This window comes from Panthera tigris, chromosome D1, assembly GCF_018350195.1.
Source record: "Panthera tigris isolate Pti1 chromosome D1, P.tigris_Pti1_mat1.1, whole genome shotgun sequence".
Taxonomy (NCBI): Eukaryota; Metazoa; Chordata; class Mammalia; order Carnivora; family Felidae; genus Panthera; species Panthera tigris.
The window spans coordinates 56861291-56885383 of NC_056669.1; the positions used below are offsets into that span (position 1 = coordinate 56861291).

Sequence of the window (24093 nt, forward strand, 5' to 3'; positions counted from 1 at the left end):
TCCCAACCTAGCCTGTAACACTAGTCTACTAATCTACATTGTCTCTAGATTTGCCTATTCTAGACATTTTGTATAAATAAATTTATATAACAGGTGGCCTTTTCTGTCCAGCTTTTTTCATTTCACATATTTCAAGATTCATCCATGTTATAGTTCAAGGACTCATTCCTTTTTTGGCTCAATAATATCCTATTGTGTGGTTATATCACATTGTGTTTATCCATTCATCAGACGATGGACCCTTGGGTTGTTTCACCTTTTTGGCTATTATGAATAATGTTGCTATGAACATTTGTGTACAATTTTTTATGTGGACATACAGTTTTAATTCACTCGAGTAGATATGTAGGAGTGGAAGCACTGGATAATTACTTAACTTTTTGAAATACTACTATACTGTTTTTCAGAGCAACCACATTATTTTATATTCCCCACAGCAGTATATGAGGGCTTGACTTCTCCACATCCTTGCCAACACTTGTTATTGCCCAGCATTAAATTTTAAATGTTTCAAGTCTCCTCAACTCTTTTCATCCAACTCTCTTCACTTTTATCACAATGATCTTGTCATGTCTCAAATACAATAAAAATATTTATCATTTTACTTTTTTCTTTAATGTTTATTTTTGAGAGAGAGAAAGAGAGAGGGGGACAGGAGATCTGAAGCAGGCTCAGCACTGATAGCACAGAGCCCCTCGTGGAGCTTGAACCCATAAACCATGAGATCATGACCTGAGCCAAGTCAGACACTTAACCCACTAAACCATTCATCCAATAAAACATTCATCATTTTACTCTAAACATTCATCCTTGAAAAAAATGTTAGATAAATCAACTTTAGAAGCCATTCTTTTTAGTAGGTAAGTATTTAATTCTTTTATTTTATCCAGTTTCCCTACTCCTTCTATCACTGTCTGCCTAGCAATTAAAATAATTAACTGTTTTATTCTTTATTGATTTGTCTGTCTCTCACAGTAGAATATAAGGACCATGAAGGCTGAGACCTTGCTTGTCTACATTTCCTCCACTGTATCACCATGTATAATAGTTGCAAGTACACAGTACTTGCTCAATAAATATTTCTGAAATAAACACATGAATAAATAAGTATATACTTCTGTATAGCTTGATTTTTTTTTTTTACAACTAGCGAATATTCACAGCTTATATATTTTAGAAATAATAAAATTTTTTAAATTCACTGGTTACAAATGCATAAGAAAACAAAACAAAAATAAAAACGTGGACCTAAAAGTCACCAAGGAACCACACACACTCTGATTGGGTTCAGTGGACCAGTACCAGCCATGCAGGCCAGTGACATTAGCACTATCTATTTTCACAGAAGTAGGGAGCCCTCCTTGTGCATTCTGCCTGCAACAATACAACACGCTTCCCAATAACCTGAAGTATCAAATTTTCTACATACTTTCAAAAGACAAAAACCTTCTCTGATGGATTTTATGGCAAATAAACACTATCTACCCCAACGCCTCCTCCAACCACTAATCCGACCATCACAGGAAAGCAGAATTCTGACTAATTTTTCTTGCACAAGCATGTAACAAAACACCTTCCCACAAGATCTTTGTAAAACTGATGCTCCAAGAAAGTGTGCCATAATTGTCCTGTGGCTCCTGAATGCTTTCTGGTATTATGCCACATAACCCTTAGGGGAGGTGTACTTGGTATGAGAAGTATGAAAATACGTGACTACTGGTTCTTTCCATATGAAAGAATTCTAATTAAAACAAAATTTTTAAGGGCATCTGGATGGCTCAGTCTGTTAAGCTTCTGACTTTGGCTCAGGTCATGATCTTGTTCATGAGTTTGAGTCTCACATCAGGCTCTGTGCTGACGGCTTGGAGCCTGGAGCCTGCTGCTGGTTTTCTCTCTCTCGCAAAAATAAAAATACTAAAAAAAATTTTTTAAATAAAGGAAATTTTGCTTTCTCAAAAAGTATTATTTTTAAATGGCTACAATCACCTGTGCCCTTCTAATTCATACTGAGGTCTAGTTCATTAACATGCATAATCTGTAAAAAATAACTACAGAATGTCAAAAAGATTTGTTTTTGCAACCCCTTGGGAGACAGAGGTAATAATTAATAATGGTCACACCAGGCAAACTGACCCCAGCATCTAGGATATTAACCTCAACACTATGCTGTTTAACCAAGCAACCTCCCTTCTATTTTATCACCCATTTTCAAGAGCCCTATGAAACAAAAAATTGTCTTTTCAAGGCAGGAAGTAAAAACAGGAATAGTAAACTACCCCCCAAGGTAAACTGAACTCAGCTCACCCGTTAAAATCCACTGTTCCAGTTGGGTTACTTCCATTCAATATATTGGTCAGTAGACTGCAAATTTATGTTAGGATGCAGCAAGTCTACATGGTACACCAGATGGGTAAAAACTGGGTAAGGTGGCTTTCCCCTCAAATATGTTATTATATTACCATTCATGTATTAATCAAAGGAAGGTAAAAACATGCTTACTCATAGCAGCTTTTCCAAAAAAATTGTTCATCACATTCCCTTTCCCTGGTGCCTTGTTGCCTGCAGAAGATACCTAGAAGCAGAAAACACATATGATTTTTTTTTTAGCGTCTAGGCTGTTCTTCAAGTCGGAGTCTCAAACAATCTCTTCAATTGCAGGGCACATTGTCACAATGGCACAGTCCCTATATAATCATGCCAAAATGTGTCAGCGTGAGATTTAAGAACCAATCCACACCAGAGTATCTGATGTTAATCTCCAAAGCTTAGTTACTCATAGTTCTTACAGAATTATTACCCATGAATGTGTCTAAACTTTGAGTATATTGAAAAACTGCTTAGTTTGATAGAATTAAAACAGATCAGAGGCAGTATGATATAACAAGGGAACCTCCAAAATGTTACATTTGTTATTATCAGAAGTGGATTTGAATTCTGGTTGTGCCATGTAATAGCAATCTGATATCCAGGCAATTAGCCCTTAGTTTCACCACCTACAAAATGGAGATCTCTTCCTCACAGAATAGTTAGGAGGATTTAAGCAAAGATCCAAACTACTGGCACACAGTAGTTCTATAAATGTTAGGGGTTTTCCCTCCACTCCCCTCTCCTTTTCCAAAGCAGAGGCCAAAAATCACAATGATGGTAATAACAATAATAATGATAATTATGGGGTGCCTGGGTGGCTCAGTTGGTTAAGCGTCTGACTTTAGCTCAGGTCACGATCTCCTGGTTCGTGACTTCGAGCCCCGCATCAGGGTCTCTGCTGAGCCCACTTCTGATCCTCTGTCCCCCTCTCTCTGCCCCTCCCTGACTCATTTTCTCTCTCAAAAATAACTAAACCTTAAAAAATAACAATAATTATGCTTTTCTGGAGTATTTTTTAATAGTTTTTAATGAGACTTTTCTTAAGTCAATGCACTTAAGTTAGTTCAGATGTATGAACAATAAATAAGGGAAGCAGATGAGGAAAAAAACAAGAAAAATTCATAAAACAGAATGAGAATGTTAAATACACTAGGAAGAAAGGCATACATGGCAAAGCTCAGAATATAAGATGTTCCCAAAATGACATATTGCTAATATACAATTCCTGGCACTTTATGGTTTTCAAGTGTTCTCACATGCATGATTTCAATTGGCTTGCAAAACAATCTTGTGATGTGCACAGGACCATTTTACAGAAGAATCCAAAGCTTGGTGAGAAGCATTTTCAAAAGAAAAAGGACAATTTCAGACGAGAATATCAAGAATTAAAGGATTCAGACCACAATGGAAAAACTAGACTATATTATTATATATTGGAACCTTATGTGATTAAACTACAATGCTCTTCTAGTTACCCATTCTGAGCTATAAAGACATCTTTAAACTTATGTTTGTTACCTCTTTAGCCTCTGTTTTGGTTTCCTTGTTGGCTTCTTGGGTTTTAGAAGCAGCTTTAGAGGCAAACATTCCCATTATTCCCTTGGGCTGCTGTAAAATCTGTTTGGAGGTAGGTGGACTATGACCATTGGTTGTCAACTCATTATTGGCTTGTGTCTCACTTGATACTTGAAGATCTGACTGCTCAAACTTTTCGGAAGATGAGGATTCAGCAGGAGCTCTGGGAACTGCAGCTGCACATTGTATGGCACTAAACCTGAAGTTGGAAATGTTACATTAATTTCAAAGTCTTGCTTCTTCCACACAATACTTTCTACCTCTAACACTATTAAATTAGAAAAGTTTAGAACTAAAATGGATTTTAGAAATTATTTTGTGCAGGGGTGGCTGGGTGGCTCGGTCGGTTAAGCGTCTGACTCTTGATTTCGGCTCAGGTCATGATCTCACTGTTCGTGAGTTTGAGCCTGGCCACGGGCTCTGTGCTGGCAGTGTGGAGCCTGCCTGGGATTCTGTCTCCTGTCTCCCTCTCTCTCTGTCCTTCCCTTGCTTGCTCTCTCTCAAAAATAAATAAAAACTCTAATTTAGATAGAGAAAAAAGTATTGGAGAGATGTTGAGAGACTTGTCCTAGATTATACATCTAGTCAGTAACAGAACCAGGACTGGAATCTGAGGTCTTCTACCATACCATATTGAACATCTTACTTTTTTGAAGAAAGCACCCCAATTCAAAACAGTAAGAATATACAAAAAAATAACAAAAGATTAGTAATGTCAACATCCTTGGGAAATCAAATGGTTATCTCTTGTGTTTAAAGACCTTCACCTTACAGAGCTACGTATGCAATAAATATTGACTGAACCAAAATTACGAGCTTTAAATACTAATAAAATTCCTGGCAACTCTCCTGGCCAGAGTGGGTCATGCTTTAAAATAAGGAAGAAGCTAGGAACAGAGCCACTGGCTCCTATGACCTGTGGTCCTTTATTGTCATTTGTTAAAAATTTCTAATAACACCCACTAACAGCACCAGACAAGTATGCCCAAAGCCAAGTGAAGAAAAGTGGAACGGTATGCATGGCATATTAAAGGGAGCATTCATCTCTTCTATAATCATCGTAGATGTGCCTTGTTCACACAAATCCCAGTTGTGCTTAAAGCAAAGTTCCTCAACTTTTCTGACAAAGAAAAACATTTTATTTCCCCCAGTCTTTAGCTTACTGGGAGTAGGTGAGAGCTCCTTGGAGGTAGGGAAGGGTACTATTCATCTTTTGTATTTTAGGTACCCAGTACAAGGCCTGGCACATAGAAATACGTGTGAAAGAATGAGAGAACTGAAGTCCCTAGAAGTGAGGCTTCTGGTTTCTCTCCCTTCTTTAATGTATCACCTCCACTTGAGGTGGGAAAAGTTAAGAAAGAAACTATGTGGTAATAGTAATCATTCGAGAGATCAACCAGGCACAACTTCTAGATTAACTGGCCTAAGAAAAAGTCCCTGATACATCATTTAATTTCAGAAGTAACCTTAGACTGAGCAGCCCTAAAGCTGAGTCTATAGCTCCAAAATCTTCCCCTGATTAGAGTCCACTTCAGAAAACCCCACACTAACACAAATATTTTGTGCATCAGAGTTAAGAACAGACGGAAATCATTTCCTTGTACCCACTAGTCTTCCTCTCTGGCCTTGCAGTGCTTCCATGTACACAGAAAAAAGCAATGGTTTATTTCATTGTCAACATCTGAAGTTGGCCCTGAAACAACTCTTTCTCCATTTGGTCTACATTCCACACCTTAGGGTCAGGACCAGAACTGGCAATAAGGAAGAGACCAAGTTAGGCTGGGAACATGTCCGAAGAGAGAAGAATCTGCTCAGTCCTAAAATTTCAACTTTCTTCCTGTCACAGCACTTCTTAAAACACACGAAACAATGAGTCAGATTTCAGTTGGCCCATAATTCTCAAGGGCAATTACAAACTTCTTTATTAGAGATAAATTCTTCACATTTCTACCCATTATACTTTAAGTATTTAAGTAAGGTTTCATTAAAGTGCTTCCTATTACCACATTTCTACTTTGCCATGTTTACTTTAGTGGTCCCTGAGTAAATATCATTTTGAACTTCTGAGTCCCCTTTACTCCTGTTTGTCTACTCAGATACAATAGAAGAACTGATTTTTAGAGCTTGACATGCCACAACTAGATTTTAATACAGATTATTTTTGAAATCTAATAGTACAATTTACATAAACCTATCAGGATATTCATCTTTTCTTGCAGTCCTTCCCTAAGAAACACCACTTATCAGGGTGCCTGGGTGGCTCAGTTGGTTAAGCATCCAACTTCGGATCATGACTCAGGTCATGATCTCACAATTTGTGGCTTCAGGCCCTGCATCAGGCTCTGTGCTGACAGCTCAGAGCCTGGAGCCTGCTTCGGATTCTGTGTCTCCCTCTCTCTCTGCCCCTCCCCCACTCATGCTCTGTCTCTCTTTCAAAAATAAACACTAAAAAAATTTTAAAAACCCCACCACTTATTACTCTAGCTATAGAATTATATTTATTTATTTAATAAATATTTGTGTGCCTATTAAGGTTTGAGCAGTAGAGTAAAAGAACTAATGTCTATCATCAATTCACTCAACAGTTACTTACTAAATGCTTACCATTTGCCAGGCACCATTTTTTGGTCACAAAATAGACACAATCCCTGTTCTCATGGAACTTACAGAAACTATGTTTGGCAAGTCTCTATTTCTCCTCAAGGACCTGGCTGTATCAGTTACCCCATCTCCCCCAGTAGCTTCAATCATTTCTTCTCTTATGGCTCTTTCTGAATAGTACAAGTTCAGGGCATTCTCAACAATGTATATATTCTCTCTCAGTCTCAAATCCTCTTTAGCTACCTCTCTCTTTCTCCATTTTACAGTCCAATTTCCTGAAAAGACTTGTCCATTTTTGCTGTCCCACTTTATCATGCTCCCATTTACTCAGTTCACCAGATTCTGGCCACTCCATGGAAAAGCCTCTCACCAAGGCCATCACTAAATCCAATGCACACTTTTCAGTTCCTATTCTACTTTGCTTCTCAGTAAGATATGATATTGCCAATCAGTCCCTACCTCTTAAAACTCTTTCCTTGCTTTTAGAGCCCCCTATATTCTCGTGATTTTCCTCTCATCTCTGGTTGCTCCCATTTAGGCTCCTCTTCTCTTGCCCATCCCTTGAAAAGTGGCTATCTTTAAATAGCGCTTACTACGTACCAAACACTATTCTAAGTGTTTTATATATATTCATTCATTTACTCCTCAATAACCTGTTGAGCTTTGTACCATTGTTAGCTTCATTTTACTGATGAGGAGACGGAGGCACAGAGAGGTTCAATAATTTGCTTAAGGTTATACAGCTAGTAACCATGGCCTCGAGTTTTACTTTCTGCCCTCCTTCATTCTACGCATTCTCTGTGAATGACTGTATCTACTGCTGTGTCCCAATTAATTACCTATTTTCTCTGATTCCAAAATCTCTATCTTCATGCCAGATTTCTCTCCTTAGCTCTAGACTCATCTATCTATTGCATGGACATCTTCACTTGGACTCCCCACAGGCTTCTCAAACTCAACATGTCCAAACCCAATTCACCATTTTCCTTCTCCCCACAAGCTTACTCCTCCCCACATATTCCCTTTCTTACTGATAACACCATCACCCAATTCAGCCACCAAGTCAGATATACGGTTATCATCCTTAACATCATGAACACTCCCACCCAGCCACATACACACACCTGGTCTCCAAGCGTGACAACATCCAGGTTTTGACAGCATGACTCTTTAACCTTCATACCTCTTCACCCTCAATACAACTACTATACTTCAGATAACTGTCATCTCCACCCTGAATCACTGCAATATCTCTCTTCACTGATGGCTTTGTCTCCCGATTATTCCCTTCTGATCGATGTTCACCATCTTATTGCAGCCAAGTGATCTTTTTTTTTTTTAATATTTATTTTTGAATGAGAGGAAGAAAACAAGCACAAGCAGGAGAGGAACAGAGAGAGAGGGAGAAAGAGAATCCCAAGCAGGCTCTGCGCTTTCAGCACAGAGCCTGATGTGGGGCTTGATCCTACAAACCATGAGATCATGACCTGAGCAAAAATCAAGAGTTGGACACTTAACTGACTGAGCCACCTGGGTGCCCCAAGTGATCTTTCTATAAATGCAGCTCTGATCATTTCACCCATCTGCTTCAAAATCTTCAGTGGCTCCCCAGTGCCCTCAGAATAAAGTCGAAACTCTTTAACCTACTAGTCAAAGTGTACACTGTGAGTCCTACTTTAGTCTTATATTTCATTATTTCCTACCTCTCAGTCTAAGTCCAGCCATAGAAAATGACTTTGGTTCCACACAAGCACCATGTTTCCTCACAGTTCTGTCCTCACTCTTCTACTTCTCCTTTTACTGGCTACTTCTACTTGGGCCTTAAGGCCTTGACTTAAACGTCACACCCTCTAGGAAGCCTTCTCTCTTTTGCCTCATCACTCCACCCCACCCAAAAGTGAGGGATGAGTGTCTGTGGGAAATCAAATAGCTATGTCCTGGGTTAGGCGATTATAAGGAAAGCATGCATTCTCCTAACCCAGGACATAGCTATTTGATTTCCCACCTATCCCCCTTTTTTGTTTGAAGAATCTTCTTGCTCATGGGAGTTGAGGAGGGTAATCAGTCATTGTTCATGACGTCTTGAGGAGGCCACTACGGTGGAGATCACTCAGAGGGCTATGAGAAGAGCAGGCCAGAAAGCAGTGTTCTGCTTTGCAATGCGTTCCCTATAATCTCCTAACACAGGCCCTAGCTATTTGATTTCCCACAAATGCCCCCCAAATAGCCTCCCTCAGTATTACTCCTATTATAGCACTGTCACGCTATAATATAAGTGTTTACCATAGGACCATTAGTTCCATAAGCAGGTACTGGGCCATATTCACTCTACAGTGTGTGGCATGTCATAGGTACTCATCAGAACTTTGTGGAATGAATTCAAATGATCTCACTTAGTACCTATCAAAGTAGTAGGTGCTTAATATGTCTGGGGAACTGATTTGAACTCTTAATACAACCCCACAAAGTAGGTATTACTATTTAAAAATTTTAACATGAATTTAATTTAAAAATGAAAAAGCCAAAACTCAAAGAGTTTAAGTAATTGGCCCAAAACCACCAGGCTATTAAGCAGCAAAGACACAACACAAGCCTGTGCATTATGGTCCATCACCTCACTGAAAACGATATAAAGTACAAAAACAAACAAGATGTGATCCTGGCTGTGGAAGATCAACTGTTTTTGGATGGAAGGTAGAGGGATAACAAATTAGAAATAGTTTTTGAAGGACGTTTACACTGGTTCCTGAAAAATGGGTAGGATTCAGACAAGCAGAGACTGGGGTAAGGGAGTAATGAGGGGGCACAACAAACATTTCTGGTGGCGGTGACAGGATAAATACATGAGAAATAGATTTATGGGGAGTCCACTGGGGTTTTCAATATGGGTTGTGGCTGCTATTTTTCACCTTATGATGTACTAATAAAACCAGGCATGTGTCTTACTGCAAGATAAATGGGGTTTTACTAGACTTGGCATTCACTCTTAAGAGGCAGCCACTGTGTAAACATCTTACAAAATCAATTCGTAAAGAAGCCCACAAGGAACATTAAGGAGCTCACTTGCTGCAGTTCTGCAAGTTGCTTTTAAGGATGTCATAGTCGGTATTGAACAGAGGCCCACTGTCCTTTAGCATGGCTTTCTGGATGCTGTACACATGGATGCTGGCAGTCACAGCTAGCTTGGACTTCACTGCTACAAGTCAACAGGAAAAGCAGTCTGTTAATACACAAACTTCATAGCATGTGGGGACTTTAACAAGAAACCCTTCTGCATTAAAACCATTTGCAATCTGTGGTGGTCCAAAAAGCCCTAAAAGGCCAAAGAGTCACATACACAGTATAACATCAACTCTTTTTTCTATAACGGGGACATAATGACAAGGTAGGTAGTGGTGAGTCAGTCCTAAGTACCACACCTGTGAGGGTATCACTCATCCAGTGGACATTCGGTAAACATTAATGAATGATTGATGATGACTATGATGTTTTAGGGTTTTTTTTTTTTTTTTCAGTCAGGGAAGAATCTTTAGCATATAACTGACGAATAATTTCTACCTGAGAAGACTCAATTATGTAATTCAATTTTTGTGCAAAGCAACTCTATAACAAAAATACTAACCAGATAAGTCTGCAGAGGAGAAACACAGAAGAACATCACAAGAACAAATGTTAGATTCCACGAAGAAAGGGAATGTGCTTGAGTCTCCAGCACGTAGCACAGAGCCTGACACAGTATAAATACTCATGATGTATCTACTGAATGAATAAATCTCACTTTGCCTACCACTGTGGGAATTCACAAAGAAAAAAGTGGACATCTCCACCACCCTAAATACCTCAGAGTTCTTTTGTAAGAAAATGACACCAATGGTGGGAGTCTTTATATAGGAAGTACAACAGTACAAGTTTTGTCTTGAGACAAAGGTCCAGATCATGTGGACCCTGTCATAAAATTCCTTTGAACTGGATTTTTAAATAGAACCATAGCATTAATAATTTTGAAATGGGAAGATAAATTTAATTTAGAAGTTCTATTAAATCTTTCTGACCTTGGAAAAGCAACCTTTAATTTTCTTCCTAAAAAACTGTCCTGGAACACAAAACAGTATTTAGAGACTACTGTCTTTTTACAGTTGATGAGGTGTTCCACATGTTATTCATGATAGTTTTTTTGCAAGAATCACATGAGCTTTGAAATCCTGTGATAAAAGTGCTTTATAAATGTCAGCAGCTACTGGTCTTAAAAATGGGAAGTTAGGCAGATGTGGTATCCTATTTTAACATGTTTCAGAAACTACTAATAAAAGGAATATTCAGCTCTTCAGTTAAATAGCTAAATATAATTGTATGCAGATGCTAGGGGCAGATTTTTTCTGTACCTACATTGATCCCAAAAGAGGAAAATCTTGCTAAGTTGCTAAAACACTTACCTTCCAATTTATCTTCTCTCACTACTGCAACCTTGTGGCACTGTAAGGAAATAACATCTCATTAGTGTTTAAAGTAGTAGTACAACTTCCAATTTGAAAGTTTCTTTGCTGATAATTCAATTGCACCTTGATGTGAAATTACGAACATTAGGTACCCATAAAAATCTGTATTACAGTTTCATAAAGTCAGGCTTATTTTTTAACTTAAGCTGTTTACTTTAAAACTTCATCAGGTTAAGGAAAGTGATAGAATATACATAACAACAATACAATGAAAAACCAAACAAATGGCAGCCCTCAGCTCACAGTGCTGCCAGCCCACAGGTCCCAAACCACAGAACAGGGTGAGCATGCAACCAGGCCAAAGCCCCCTTTCTGTGCAGCCCGGGCCTCCTGAACGCAGTGATCATGGTGGCACTGAGCTCGGGCAAGGTGTGTCATCGCACATCACAAAATACTTTGAGCTGAAGCCCCTCTCCCACAGGGACCCACTCTGAGACAATGGGCTTGGGACACAGAAATTGGTTAGCCAAGACTTTCACTAAATAAGGGAAGCTCATTTCAGACAATGTCATGACTCAGCTTGGCTCTTCGTGAGCTGAAAAATCTCACCCAACATAGCTGGGTATTAGATAGTTTTCCAAGGACACTTCCACAAGCAGAAGCCCTGGATCGTTTATCAGGTAGACATGGTGATTAATCTGAACATGCCCTTTGAGGTCATTAAACAACACCTCACTCCTTGCTAAATTCATCCACCTAGCCACCCGGTCTACAACATCAAATTCATCCCTCCCAAAACCGTGATGATCTGACTGGAGCACCTATCATCCAGTGTGAGAATAACAGACCAGAAATGGTTCTCAAGAGATGGAAGGCTTACAAAACCCAAATAGAACTGGTCCTGGAATATTACCTACCAGACAAAAGGGGTGTAGGATACATTCTCCACAACAGAAACTGATAAGATCTGGCCCTATGTATATGCTTCCCTACAAACAAAAGTTCCACAAATGAACCAGAAAGCATCAGTTACTTCATGAGGAAAATCGCATTTACCTAGTAAGATGAGCAGAAGCTCCTCATCCATGCATTTAGAAGCTCCTTATCCTAAGACTGGCATGTATGAATTCTTTGAGAATTCTATTAGTTTCATTTCTACTGATTTTATCTGGAAATTAAGGATGTGTCAAATGACTGAAATATGAAGATTCATCTTTTGAAATTATCTAGTGTTTTATCCAGTAATCTGTGGGTGTGCAATTGAAAAACATCAGAAATGTCTAAACTTAAAAAAAAAAAAAGTTTTTAATGTTTTTTTAAGTTTATTTATTTTTGAGAGAGAGAGAGACAAAGCACCCATGCATGAGGTGGGGAAGGGCAGAGAGAGAGGATACCAGGCAGGCTCCACATTGTCAACACGGAGCCAGAAGTGGGGCTTGAACCCACAAACCATGAGATCAAGACCTGAGCCAAAATCAAGAGTCGGAGGCTTAACTGATTGAGCCATCGAGGCGGCCCTAAAAAAAATCTTTTAGAGCAAATTAAAAAAGCAATTGGTAGTAACCTAACATTTGTTCAGAAGAATAAGTGGTTGATAAAGTTTCCTTACTTTATGGAAAAGAAACAAAAAAATTCCATGTTATTTGGGGAAAGTATCTTATAAGGGGCTTTTGCATAGACTGATCCAAAAAAGAAAAAGCATCTTCAGCACTGTGGTATATGGCTTTGTGAGATATTATGTCTATAAAATTCCAAGGAAAAAAAAAACTGGATTTACAGATTAGTTGCAGGATGCAAATTCACTGCTACCTATACACTAAGACACTTATAAACTAGTCACATATGCTGTATTTATTTTGTCATTAAACATACCTTCAGTTTACTCAAATTTTCAATTTACTAAAAAAAGTATTAATTAGCACATAAGAAAGTTCATTTTCCTAAGACTGTTCTTTTGAAAATACATGTGCACTGAGGGATGATTTACATCAGAAACAGACAGAAGTTCTTGCAAAAACACCAAAGCTGAATATTCAACAGAAAATGTAAGTAAAGTCTTATGTTTTCAAATGTTATGGAGTTTAAAAATTTGTGCTTTAGGATCTACTTGCTAGTTTGCTTTGTAATCAAAATGTAAGATCTGCCTTGTAATTAATAAATTAATTACAAAAAGAAGAATAAAAGAAAACCCATGGCACAAGGAAACAGAAAGAGATCATGTATGCTAGAGGAAAATTCCCTTGATATATATAACAATCATAATTAGTAAACAGCTATAGCAATTAAAAGCATTTACATGACAGGCTGAAAAAGACCAAAAAATAACTGAGTTTGCTGACTGAGTTCTTTATTCCTAATCAAAGAAGTTGATACCTGCTAGCATTCACTGCCATAGTTATGGCCACTGTTATTTGGCAGGAAGAAACTCTACCGGTGAGTATAATCTGAGTTGCCATATTAAAATGAAAATGATTTGATCCCTTAGTGGGGTAACAAGGATGCTTACGTCCTGTGGGGCATATGAGAGCTAGAGGAGAAACGTGACTCTTGAATGGTGTATTTACTCTTAATGTATGTACTTGGTGCTAAATCAAATGAAACAAGTCCTTGTACAAGCTGTTACTAACTGCCTTTGAAAATGTAGCCCATTTTATTCCAGGCACTCAAAACACAAATGCCAGCAAGTGGTTCTTATGTATTTTGTGGAGGAAAAAAACTTACTTTCCTTTCTTCTGATTTTTAAAACTTCAGTGTTGATCTTTCAAAATGGACCAAGGCTTTTAAGGATTATAGTAAACATTTCATTCTTCACAAAATTTTCTATAACGCCTTATTTGAATGTTAACATTATGTGCTCTCTAAAAATGTTGTGAACTCTTAAACTTATGAATTATCACTAGGTTATCAGGCATGCATTAGTATTAACGTATTAGAATAAAACTCCATTTTTTTTAAGTATATTTATTTTTGAGATAGAGACAGTACGAACCAGGGAGGGACAGAGACAGGGGAGAGAGAGAATCCCAAGCAGGCTTCATGATGTCAGCACAGAGCCTGATGTGGGGCTCAATCTCATGAACTGTGAGATCATGACCTGAGTCAAAATCAAGAGTTGGACGCTTAACCAACCGAGCCACCCAGGTGCCCCTTTGAATAAAACTAAATTTTAAAACAGTGAAAAATAAACACAAGAAAATGAACACAGCATCTCAAATAGTGTGAGTAAAAGAACCTCTTAGTAAGTTTTGTAAAGAGAATTAATATATAATCATATGGAACCAAATAAAAATTGGATCTGTCTCTCACAGATTAGAACAAATTCTAAACCAAGCAGAGATTTAAGTGTAAAGAATAAAACCATACATACACTAGTAGAAAATATGGGTGAATTCTTCTGTAAACAGATAAATTCTACTATAAAGTGATATGAGAATGAGGAAAAGTTTCCTAACTATAAACAATAAGAAGAATTTAAATAATCTATAAAAACTAACAAATGTACAATTTTTAGATGACAAAAATAAACTTTAAGCCAAAGTACAAAGAAAAATGATAAAGTGGGAAAAATACCTGCAACTCATATCACAAAGGGTTAATATATAGCTTCTAAAATAGAGGAAATAAACTCCTTTAGAAAAAATAGGCAAGAGGTATGAAGACAATTCATAGGAAAAGAAACACAAATGACCCCGAAACATATGACAACATGCATTATATAGAAAAGGGACTCTTATACATTACTGGTAGGAATGAAAAATGGAGAAGTATTTGGCAATTACCCAACAAAAGTACATACGCATCCTAACAATCCTAGGAAACGCAACCTTAAAAGTGGCAAAAATATTAAAAAAAAAAAAAAAATACAGGTTAACTATAGCACAATTTGTAAAGGCCATGTATTGTAAATAACTCCAAAAACTATCAATAAGGGACTGTTGAAAAACCTAAAGTATTATCAATGTAGCATCAGGTGGCTGTAATAAGGAATGAGGAATATTTTGGGGCGCCTGACTGGCTCAGTTGAAAGAGCATGTGACTCTGGGTCTCCAGGTCATGAGTTCAAATGTAAAATAGGGAGTATAGTATGAAAACTTTTATCTAAGAAAGGGAGTAATAAAGGGGCACCTAAGTGACTCAGTCAGTTGAGCATCCAACTCGATTTCAGCTCAGGCTGTGATTCCAAAGTTGTGGGATCAAGCTCCATGTCAGGCTCCGCACTGAACGTGGAGCCTGCTTAAGATTCTCTCTCCCTCTGCCCCTCTCCCCCACACTTGCACTCTCTCTCTTAAAAAAAAAGGGAGGGAGGAGCAATAGAATATATATTTGCATATATTAAAAATAGGGGTGCCTGGGTGGCTCAGTCGGTTAAGTGTCTGACTTCAGCTTAGGTCATGATCTCGCGGTCCGCGAGTTCGAGCCCCATGTCGGGCTCTGGGCTGATGGCTCAGAGACCGGAGCCTGCTTCCGATTCTGTGCCTCCCTCTCTCTCTGCCCCTCCCCCGTTCATGCTCTGTCTCTCTCTGTCTCAAAAATAAATAAACGTTAAAAAAAATAAAAATAAAAATAAAAATATATACAACAACAACGGAATAGAAGCAGAATCTATTAAAATAATTACCTGTAAGGAAAAGTAGGGAACCTAAAAACTGAAAGTGGGAAAAAATTTGAATTTAACTAGATACTTAATTGGTGGCTTATCCACAGAGAGGAGTTATTGCAAGTGACTCTAAAACACAGGCTGATTGGGGTGTCTGGGTGGCTCAGCTGGTTAAGCATCTGACTCTTGAGTTTGGCTCAGGTCATAATCTCAGTTTGTGAGATCAAGCCCCACCTCGGGCTCTACACTAAAAGTGCAGAGCCTGCTTTGGATTCTCTCTCTCCACCCCTCCCCTGTTCACACACTCTCTCTCTCAAAACAAATAAGCTTTTAATAAAAATAAAAAATAAAAAAATAAAATACTAGCTGATTGTGCATCCCTAGTAAGATATATCCTACAGACAAAAGGAACTGCAAAGAAATCTTAACCTGTTTTTGGTAATCATATTAAAGATAGTTTTGCTTTACTAAAGCAAATATTTTTCAGTATTTTAACATATTTATGAATGTTAGGAACTACCAAAACTCATATAACATAAGAGAAAAAAGCAGTATAAAATCAACTAAATTTTTTTTCAAAAGTGTAATTTTTATAAACTGGGTATATTAGTATGTTTCCATAATGCATTTTCTCCTTAAAAAAACAAAGGTCAGGGTGCCTGGGTGGCTCAGTTGGTTAAGTGTCCAACTTCGGCTCAGGTCATGATCTTGGGTTCGAGACGCATGTTGGGCTCTGTGCTGACAGCTCAGAGCCTGAAGCCTCCTTCGGATTCTGTGTCTCCCTCTCTCTGCCCCTCCCCAACTTGTTCTCTCGCTCACTCTCTCAAAAATAAACATTTAAAAAAAAAAAAAAGTCATTCCGAAAAATGTTAGGTTCTGTAAAACTGTACCAAAAAAATTATAGAGCTAATTAGAAAAGCAGCATTAGGAATTAACCACTCAAACTTATGCAACTTTCTAAGTAAGGCCCTACAAACAAAAATGGGTACCTTCAGGAGAAAATGTGGACGGCCTAGAGAGTTCAGTGTGGCTAAATGCTGCCTGAGGGGATACTGGCAGTTGAAATGCCAACTTGCTTATGCTAAACAATGCATACCAGGGTAGAGGTCTGATTCAGTGGGTTCCTCTTAGCAGTCCATCGCCTTAACCACTCGGCCACCTCGTCCCACTCAGTGGGTTCCTCTTAAGATGGACACAGGGGTGGGGTGCCTGGGTGGCTCAGTAGGTTAAGCATCTGACTTCAACTCAGGTCATGATCTCACTCAAAATTTTATGAATATGTCAACATACATATTTTTCTTTCAGATTCTTAAAGGAATCAGTGATCAAAAAAAAAAGAATAAAAACCACTGCTTTAAAGGAACACAAGGGGTGACTGAGTGGCACAGTCGGTTAAACATCCGACTTCAGCTCAGGTCATGATCTCATGGTCTGTGAGTTTGAGCCCTGCATTGGTGTCTGTGCTGACAGCTCAGAGGCTGGAGCCTGTTTCCGATTCTGTGTCTCCCTCTCTTTCTGCCCCTCCCCTGCTCACACTCTGTCTCTCTCTCTCACAAATAAATAAACATTAAAATAGTAATAATAAAAAAAAGGAACACAATTATTCTAAGGTAAAGAACTGGTAAGACTAGGGGCACCTGGGTGGCTCAGTCAGTTGAGTATCCGACTCTTTGGCTTACATCATGATCCCAGGGTCATGGGATCTAGCCCCATGTTGGGCTCCGTGCTGGGCATGGAGCCTGCTTAAGATTCTCTCTGCCCTTCTCCCCCGCTCATGCTCTCTAAAATAAATAAATAAATAAATAAATAAATAAATAAATAAATAAATAAATAAATAAATAAATAAATAAATAAAATTGACATGACTAGATTGAAGGCAACAACTAATTAAAGAAAGAGAGGGGGGCAGGGTGCCTGGGTGGCTCAGTCAGTTGAGTGTCTGACTTTGGCTCAGGTCATATTCTTGCAATTCGTGGGTTCGAGCCCCACATCAGACTCTGTGCTGACACCTCAGAGGCTGGAGCCTGCTTCAGATTCTGTGTGCCCCTCCCCTGCTTGCACTCTGTCTCTGTCTCTCTCTCAAAAAATAAACATTTAAAAAAATAATAAATAAATAAAAGGGCTTTGCCTTATAGAAAAAACAAAAGAAAAGAAAGAGGGGGGGTTAGTTAAACCTAGAAACAAAAGGAAAGAAGACATTCAGATGCAAACTTGGGCAGTATTCACTCTAAAGCTATGTGTGGAAAGGATTCTGGTGGCAGGTTTATTTCTGAAAGCAAATAAATCAGGTCTGCTTAATTTTGTGTTTCTGATATATAATGGCATCTGATTCTGTTTACACTTATAAATACCTTGTTATCACCTGGCTTGCCAAATAGCTTACCAATGAGGAAAGAATATGCTGGTCACAGAATATAAGGATCTGATCCCACAGCAGTTGTTTCTCCTTATAAATTACTAAATTGCCAATCTAGTTTTAATGTTTGTTTATTTTTGACAGAGAGAGAGACAGCGCGAGAGCGAGCGAGCATGAGTTGGGGAGAGGCAGAGAGAGAGGGAGACACAGAATTCGAAGCAGGCTCCAGGCTCCGAGCTGTCAGTACAGAGCCCAACACGGGGCTTGAACTCACGGACCGTGAGATCATGACCTGAGCCAAAGTCGGATGCTCAACCAACTGAGCCACCTAGGCGCCCCAAGTTTTAAATTTCACATGCTTGGGACTCTTGCTACAAGATGACCCCAGTCAATATATTGATAAATCAGGCTTTTCTGAGCGGAGGGCTCTAAGGGAAAGTCAAAAGAAAGAGAAAAACTCATACATTAGTGGATATCTGAGCAGGAAATCTAATCCTTGGGCTAAGTTCTATGGAGCTGATGGTGGTGGTGGTGGAAGCAAAAGAACTTTCAGATTAGAGATTTGGGGAAGTGAGAACAGAAAAGGTGTCCCTTACTTTTGGGAGGAAGACAGAGAGGAGAAATTATCAAAGTTCCCAAGGATCAGTCTAGTGAAGAAGAAGGAACGAGTTATCTCAGCAGAGCTTCTGATGCCCTCATCCAGGCATGACAGTAATAGAATGATCCTTGAGCCCTCAAGAGGGACAGGGAAGTAGCTAAGAGAAGTCAGCAGACCTGAAAAAGCTTTGTGCTCTGGATGATAAAAACACAGCAGTGACCTGTGCTGATGAATGACCAGATACCAGATGGGACTATAAATAGATACAGAAGAATAAAGGTGTTCCTGGCCTATGCTTCTGCACTGCATTAGCTCAGTCCCCTACTAACACCTCTGTCCCTCAGCCACTCAGACATAAGCCTACCAAGATGAAATTTTTCAAAATTTTAAATTGAAATCAAACTCAGTTTAAAAATAAATAAAATTGGACTTTCTGAACACCCAAGTTGTGGCTGGACATCTGAACAGGATGAAAATTAACCATCACTGTCCCCAGTATACTTTGAAGAGGAAGAAAAGAATAACAGAGCAAGAGTCTTCTAATCTTGTTGCCTAGGAAAACTGAATAATCATGATACTCTCTCTGCATCACAGCCAAGATATTACCCAAACTTAGAGTTTTAGGTTTAGTCTAAAAATCCAAAATAATCAGCATCTTGAAGTTTCCCTTTAAAATTTCCTTAATACTGAATCCTACTGTTTTCCCTTGTGTTATGTTATGTAACATGGTTTATAACTCAAACATACTCCAGCTCATAAGATTCTGACAACTTACAGAATGTCCATTCTGAATGAGACTGCCAGACACTAAATAGGTGACATGCAGTTGGGCTCCTGAATTCTCCTTTCGCTTCCTTTCAACATAATCATACAGCATCCTGTTCCAAACAAAAGGCACCAGTCATTATTAAGTTTTTACCCCATCAACTCTTAATTCATGGCTTAAAATATATAAAATCTGACGGTCCATCAAATTTTTACAGAATATTTTGATCCATCCCATAGACAGAGAGTTAAAAAAAAATGGACTTTAAACAGGACATACAGGTTTGGGTCAACTTGTATGGAGTTGGCACAGTAACAACAACACACAGTGGATACAACAATGAATCAAGAAAAAGTTCAGTCACTAACTATCCTGGATAAGTTAATTTTTCTAGGCCTCTTAACCCTAAGATATAAAACGAGGGGAATCAGTGACTCTTAGCCTGGGATTCTTGTGGCCATCTCTAACCCTCCACTCCCTAAACTGAAAGCAAGATACACATGTGTTTTTGGAAGGAGACAGTTCAGGGTTAATAGATTCTCAAAGGAATTACTCTAAAACAGTAAGAACCACTATGTAGATGATCATAAGTGTCTCATTCTGAAATTCAAATTTTATGTTCGCTCAGACGCAATGCTGTTTCAGAACTGCAGAATGTAACAGCTTACTCACACTGCCCAGTATTCAGAATATTCATCAACCTGAAATTGCCACTCAATGTAGAAATAAAATCGCTTTTAATGTTTTTTTAATTTTTTTAATGTTTATTTATTTTTTAGAGAGACACAGAGCATGAATGGGGGAGGGGAAGAGAGAAAGCGAGACACAGAATCCTAAGCAGGCTGCAGGCTCTGAGCTGTCAGCACAGAGACTGGTGCGGGGCTCAAACTCATGAACCGTGAAATCATGACCTGAATTGAAGTCAGATGCTTAACAAACTGAGCCACCCAGACGCCCCAATGTTGCTTTTAGTAGTATCACTAAACTAATTTTTATCTTTATGTCCCAGCAAGTATCCGAAGTTGACTCCCCCTAACTTAGTTTAACAAAATAATTTAACAAAAACAACAATAGAGGCATAGCATTTGTGTCTTTTATTTTAAGAAACATTTACTGTGCCTCTGATATGTCACACTTCTGCCAAAGACAGCTAAATACTCAAAAATTCCAAGGGAAACTCAACCTATACTGTTGACCACTCTTCTTGAAGCATCTGCTCTCTTAGCTTCCATGATCCCATGTCCCATTGAGTCTCCTGCTACCCCTTTAACTGCCTCTGCCCCATTTCCTGCACAGACTTGACCACCTCCTCCTATTCCATGCTGCTGGAGTTCTGTTGTCAGCTATCTTTTCCCTCTAAAAATTAGAGTGACCAATGATCTGGGTGTGCCTGGATCTGAGGGGTTTCCTGAGACATGAACTTTTAGTGTTAAAACAGACAGACAGTCCTGGGCACACCAGGATGGTTGGTCACCTAACTACATATTCTCATTTTGGTCTATTTCATTCACCCCCATGGTTTCATTTATTCCTAACAACAACATCATCCACTCAAACCACCCAAACCAGAAATCTGGAATCATCATCCTTCACTTCTCCCGGTCTAGTGAGTTACCAGATCTCATTAGGTCTTCCTCCTAAGTAATTCTTGACTCCAGGCCCCAAATCTCTTAACTGGACTATTTCAAGTGTTAATTCCGCCCTGCCCCTTTCCCATTCATTATCCACAAGGCCACCATGGTGAAGCTTTAAAAATGCAAATCATCTGGTCAACAAAATTTTACTTTACGTTCTATTTCTAGAGTATAGAGCAGTGAACAAAGGAGTCCAAATCCCTACCCTTACGCTGTAGAAAAGAAAGACAAACAATAAACTAACAAGTAAATATATGTCAGGCAGTAGTGAATCTATGAAAGAAAAAAAATAAATAAAGGTAAGGAGAATATAACTAGCCTGAGAAGTTCTGTGATTTTATATAAGATGATTAGGGAAGACCTCATAGCAGAAACCTTCGTGAAAGTAAGGGAGCCACCAATGTGGATATCTTGGGGAAAAATGTTCCAGGCAGACAGACTAAAAATGTAAAGGCTCTGAGGCAAGAATATAAGTAAGCAAAGTTCAAGAACAGAAAAGAGGCAAGTGTGGAGGAAGAAGAGTGGTGCCAGACTTGCAGGGCTTTATGACCCTACGTAGGACTTTAAGCACGGAAGTCATTAGAAGCTTTAGAACAGAAATAACAGGATCTCACCTTTTAGAAGGATTCCTCACTGCTGTGTGGAGAATATACTGTTGAGGGGAAAGGGAGGAAGCAGAGAGACTAGTGAGGAGGCTACTGCAGTAATCCCGGCTAGAGGTGATGGTGGGCTCAGACCAGGACGTTAGCAATGGAGGTAGTGATTAATGGGTGAATTCTGGGTACATTTTAAAGGAAGAAACAACAGAATTTGCTGGTGGATTGACTGTGGGGTATGAGAGAAAGGAGTCAAAGATGATTGGACTAAGCAGCTCAAAGAATGAAGTTGTCATTCACTGAGATGGGGAAAAACAGGTGTTGGGGGAGAAATTAGGAGTTGGGTTTAGAGGCATGTTAAATCTGAAATGCCTATTAGTCAATAAGTGATGTTGAAAGGTAATTGGATACTCCTGTCTGAAATCTTACTCCTTGTTCCAAAGTTCTCAGTCTTTTCCTAGCCCCTAAGGATTGACTCCAACACTCTAGCAATGACAGGTAAGACCCTTCTTGTTCTGGCCCCTGTATCTCTCACCATTCTCCCACACTCACTATTTTCAACCTTAGGAAACATTCTGCAGTTCCCCCTTGCTCTTTGGTATGCCCTCCCTCTGCCTAGAATGCTCTTCTCAGACCTCATCTACCTAACTCCTCATCAAGACAGCAGCTCAGGGGCGCCTGGGTGGCTCAGTCGGTTGAGCGGCCGACTTCGGCTCAGGTCACGATCTTGCGGTCCGTGAGTTCGAGCCCCGCATCGGGCTGTGTTGACAGCTCGGAGCCTGGAGCCTGTTTCGGATTCTGTGTCTCCCTCTCTCTGACCCTCCCCCGTTCATGCTCTGTCTCTCTCTGTCTCAAAAATAAACGTTAAAAAAAAAAAATTTTTAAAAAAAGACAGCAGCTCAGTTATCATCTCCTGTATGAAGCCTTCCCTAATACCACCTAGGCTAGCAGGGTCTCCCTGCCTTCTAAGTTCTAACAGAACCTATGCCATACCTATTAGAGCACTTATCACACTATATTCTAACTACTTCATTATATATCTGCCATCCCCACTAGACTATAAGCTCCCCGAGGACAAAAATGTGCCCTATTCAGGGGTGCCTGGGTGGCTCAGTCAGTCAAGTGTCTGACTCTTGATGTCGGCTCAGATCAAGATCTCACAGTTCGTGAAATCGAGCCCCAAGTTGGGCTCTGTGCTGACAGCATGGATTCTCTCCCCTTCTCTCTCTGCCTGTCTCCCACTCACACTGTCTCTGTCTCTCTCAAAATAAAAGAAATAAACTTTAAAAAAAATTAAAGAATAATTTCCAGGGGCACCTGGCTGGCTCAGTCACTAGAGCATGTGACTCTTGATCTTGGGGTTGTAAGTTTGAGCCCCAAGTTGGATATAGAGATTACTTAAAAATAAAATCTTTACAAATACAATAATTTCTGCATATCTTTTAAGTCTCTAAGATATGTTTATCTAACTGTATTACACCAAACATTTTACCTTTACTGACAAAATATGCAAAATATTCTTAAATATCAACGATACACTTCCCTACACATGATTAACTATACTTTCCCATTTTAATTTTCCCTAGAATGAATACAGTATATAGTCTATAATGCCTTCCCAAATCTATTTTAATTATTTTTTTTTTAATTTAAAACCACTTTTTTCAATGTTTATTTTTGAGAGAGACAGACAGAGCATGAGTGGGGGAGGAGCAGAGCGAGAGGGAGACACAGAATCCAAAGCAGGGTCCAGGCTCTGAGCTGTCAGCACAGAGCCCGATGCGGGGCTCGGACCCACGAACTGTGAGATCATGACCTGAGCTGAAGTTAGACACTTAACCGACTGAGCCACCCAGGTGCCCCTCAAACCTATTTTTATTCTTTACAGCACTTTTACAACTTGAAATTATCTTGTTGTTTTGGTTTTTTTTAATTTGAGAGACAGAGAATCTTAAGCAGGTTCCATGTTCAGCACAGACACCAACATAGGGCTTGAATCCACAACCCTGAGCCAATCATGACTTGAGCTGAAATCAAGAATCAGATGCTCAACCGACTGAGCTACGCAGGTGTCCCTGAAATTATCTTGTTTAAATCAATGATGAGAAAGAGCTAATCTGTTAGGTTTACGGTTTTATGACACAGCCTAAAATAATGCTAACAATAGGAAATGAAAAAAATACTCCTTTAAGAAATCCGGGGCACCTGGGCAACTCAGTAGGTTAAGCATCCGACTTCAGCTCAGGTCATGATCTCACAGTTCGTGGGTTCCAGGCCTGAGGTAGGCTCTGTGCTGACGGCTCAGAGCCTGGAGCCTGCTTCCGTTTCTGTGTCTTCCTCTCTCTCTGCCCCTCCCCCACTCGTGCTCTGTCTGAGATGAATAAACATCTAAAAAAATTTTTAACAAATCCAAGCAAATCAATAACATCCACGCCTAGTCACTGCCCTTAGTACCACAAATGATACTTTTTAAAAATATTTTATTCATTTTTGAGAGAGAGAGTGAGCACACACACCAAGCAGGGGAGCGGCAGATAGAGGGGGACCAGAGAGAGGATCCAAAGTGG

General features: G+C 39.2%; 1 protein-coding gene and 1 pseudogene across 1 annotated transcript in view; one reads left to right on the top strand and one right to left on the bottom strand.

Moving 5' to 3' along the window:
* POLD3 (DNA polymerase delta 3, accessory subunit) overlaps nt 1-24093 on the bottom strand; it is a 50393-nt gene that overhangs the window by 19402 nt on the left and 6898 nt on the right. Inside the window, exons 3-7 of the mRNA XM_007080850.3 lie at nt 19306-19408; nt 10977-11016; nt 9607-9739; nt 3886-4141; nt 2500-2572 (exon numbers count right to left, since the gene is read on the bottom strand). Coding sequence (XP_007080912.2) covers nt 2500-2572; nt 3886-4141; nt 9607-9739; nt 10977-11016; nt 19306-19408 — 605 coding nt within the window. The remainder of the gene's footprint in view (nt 1-2499; nt 2573-3885; nt 4142-9606; nt 9740-10976; nt 11017-19305; nt 19409-24093) is intronic.
* Nucleotides 11023-12242, top strand: LOC102951266 (annotated as a pseudogene).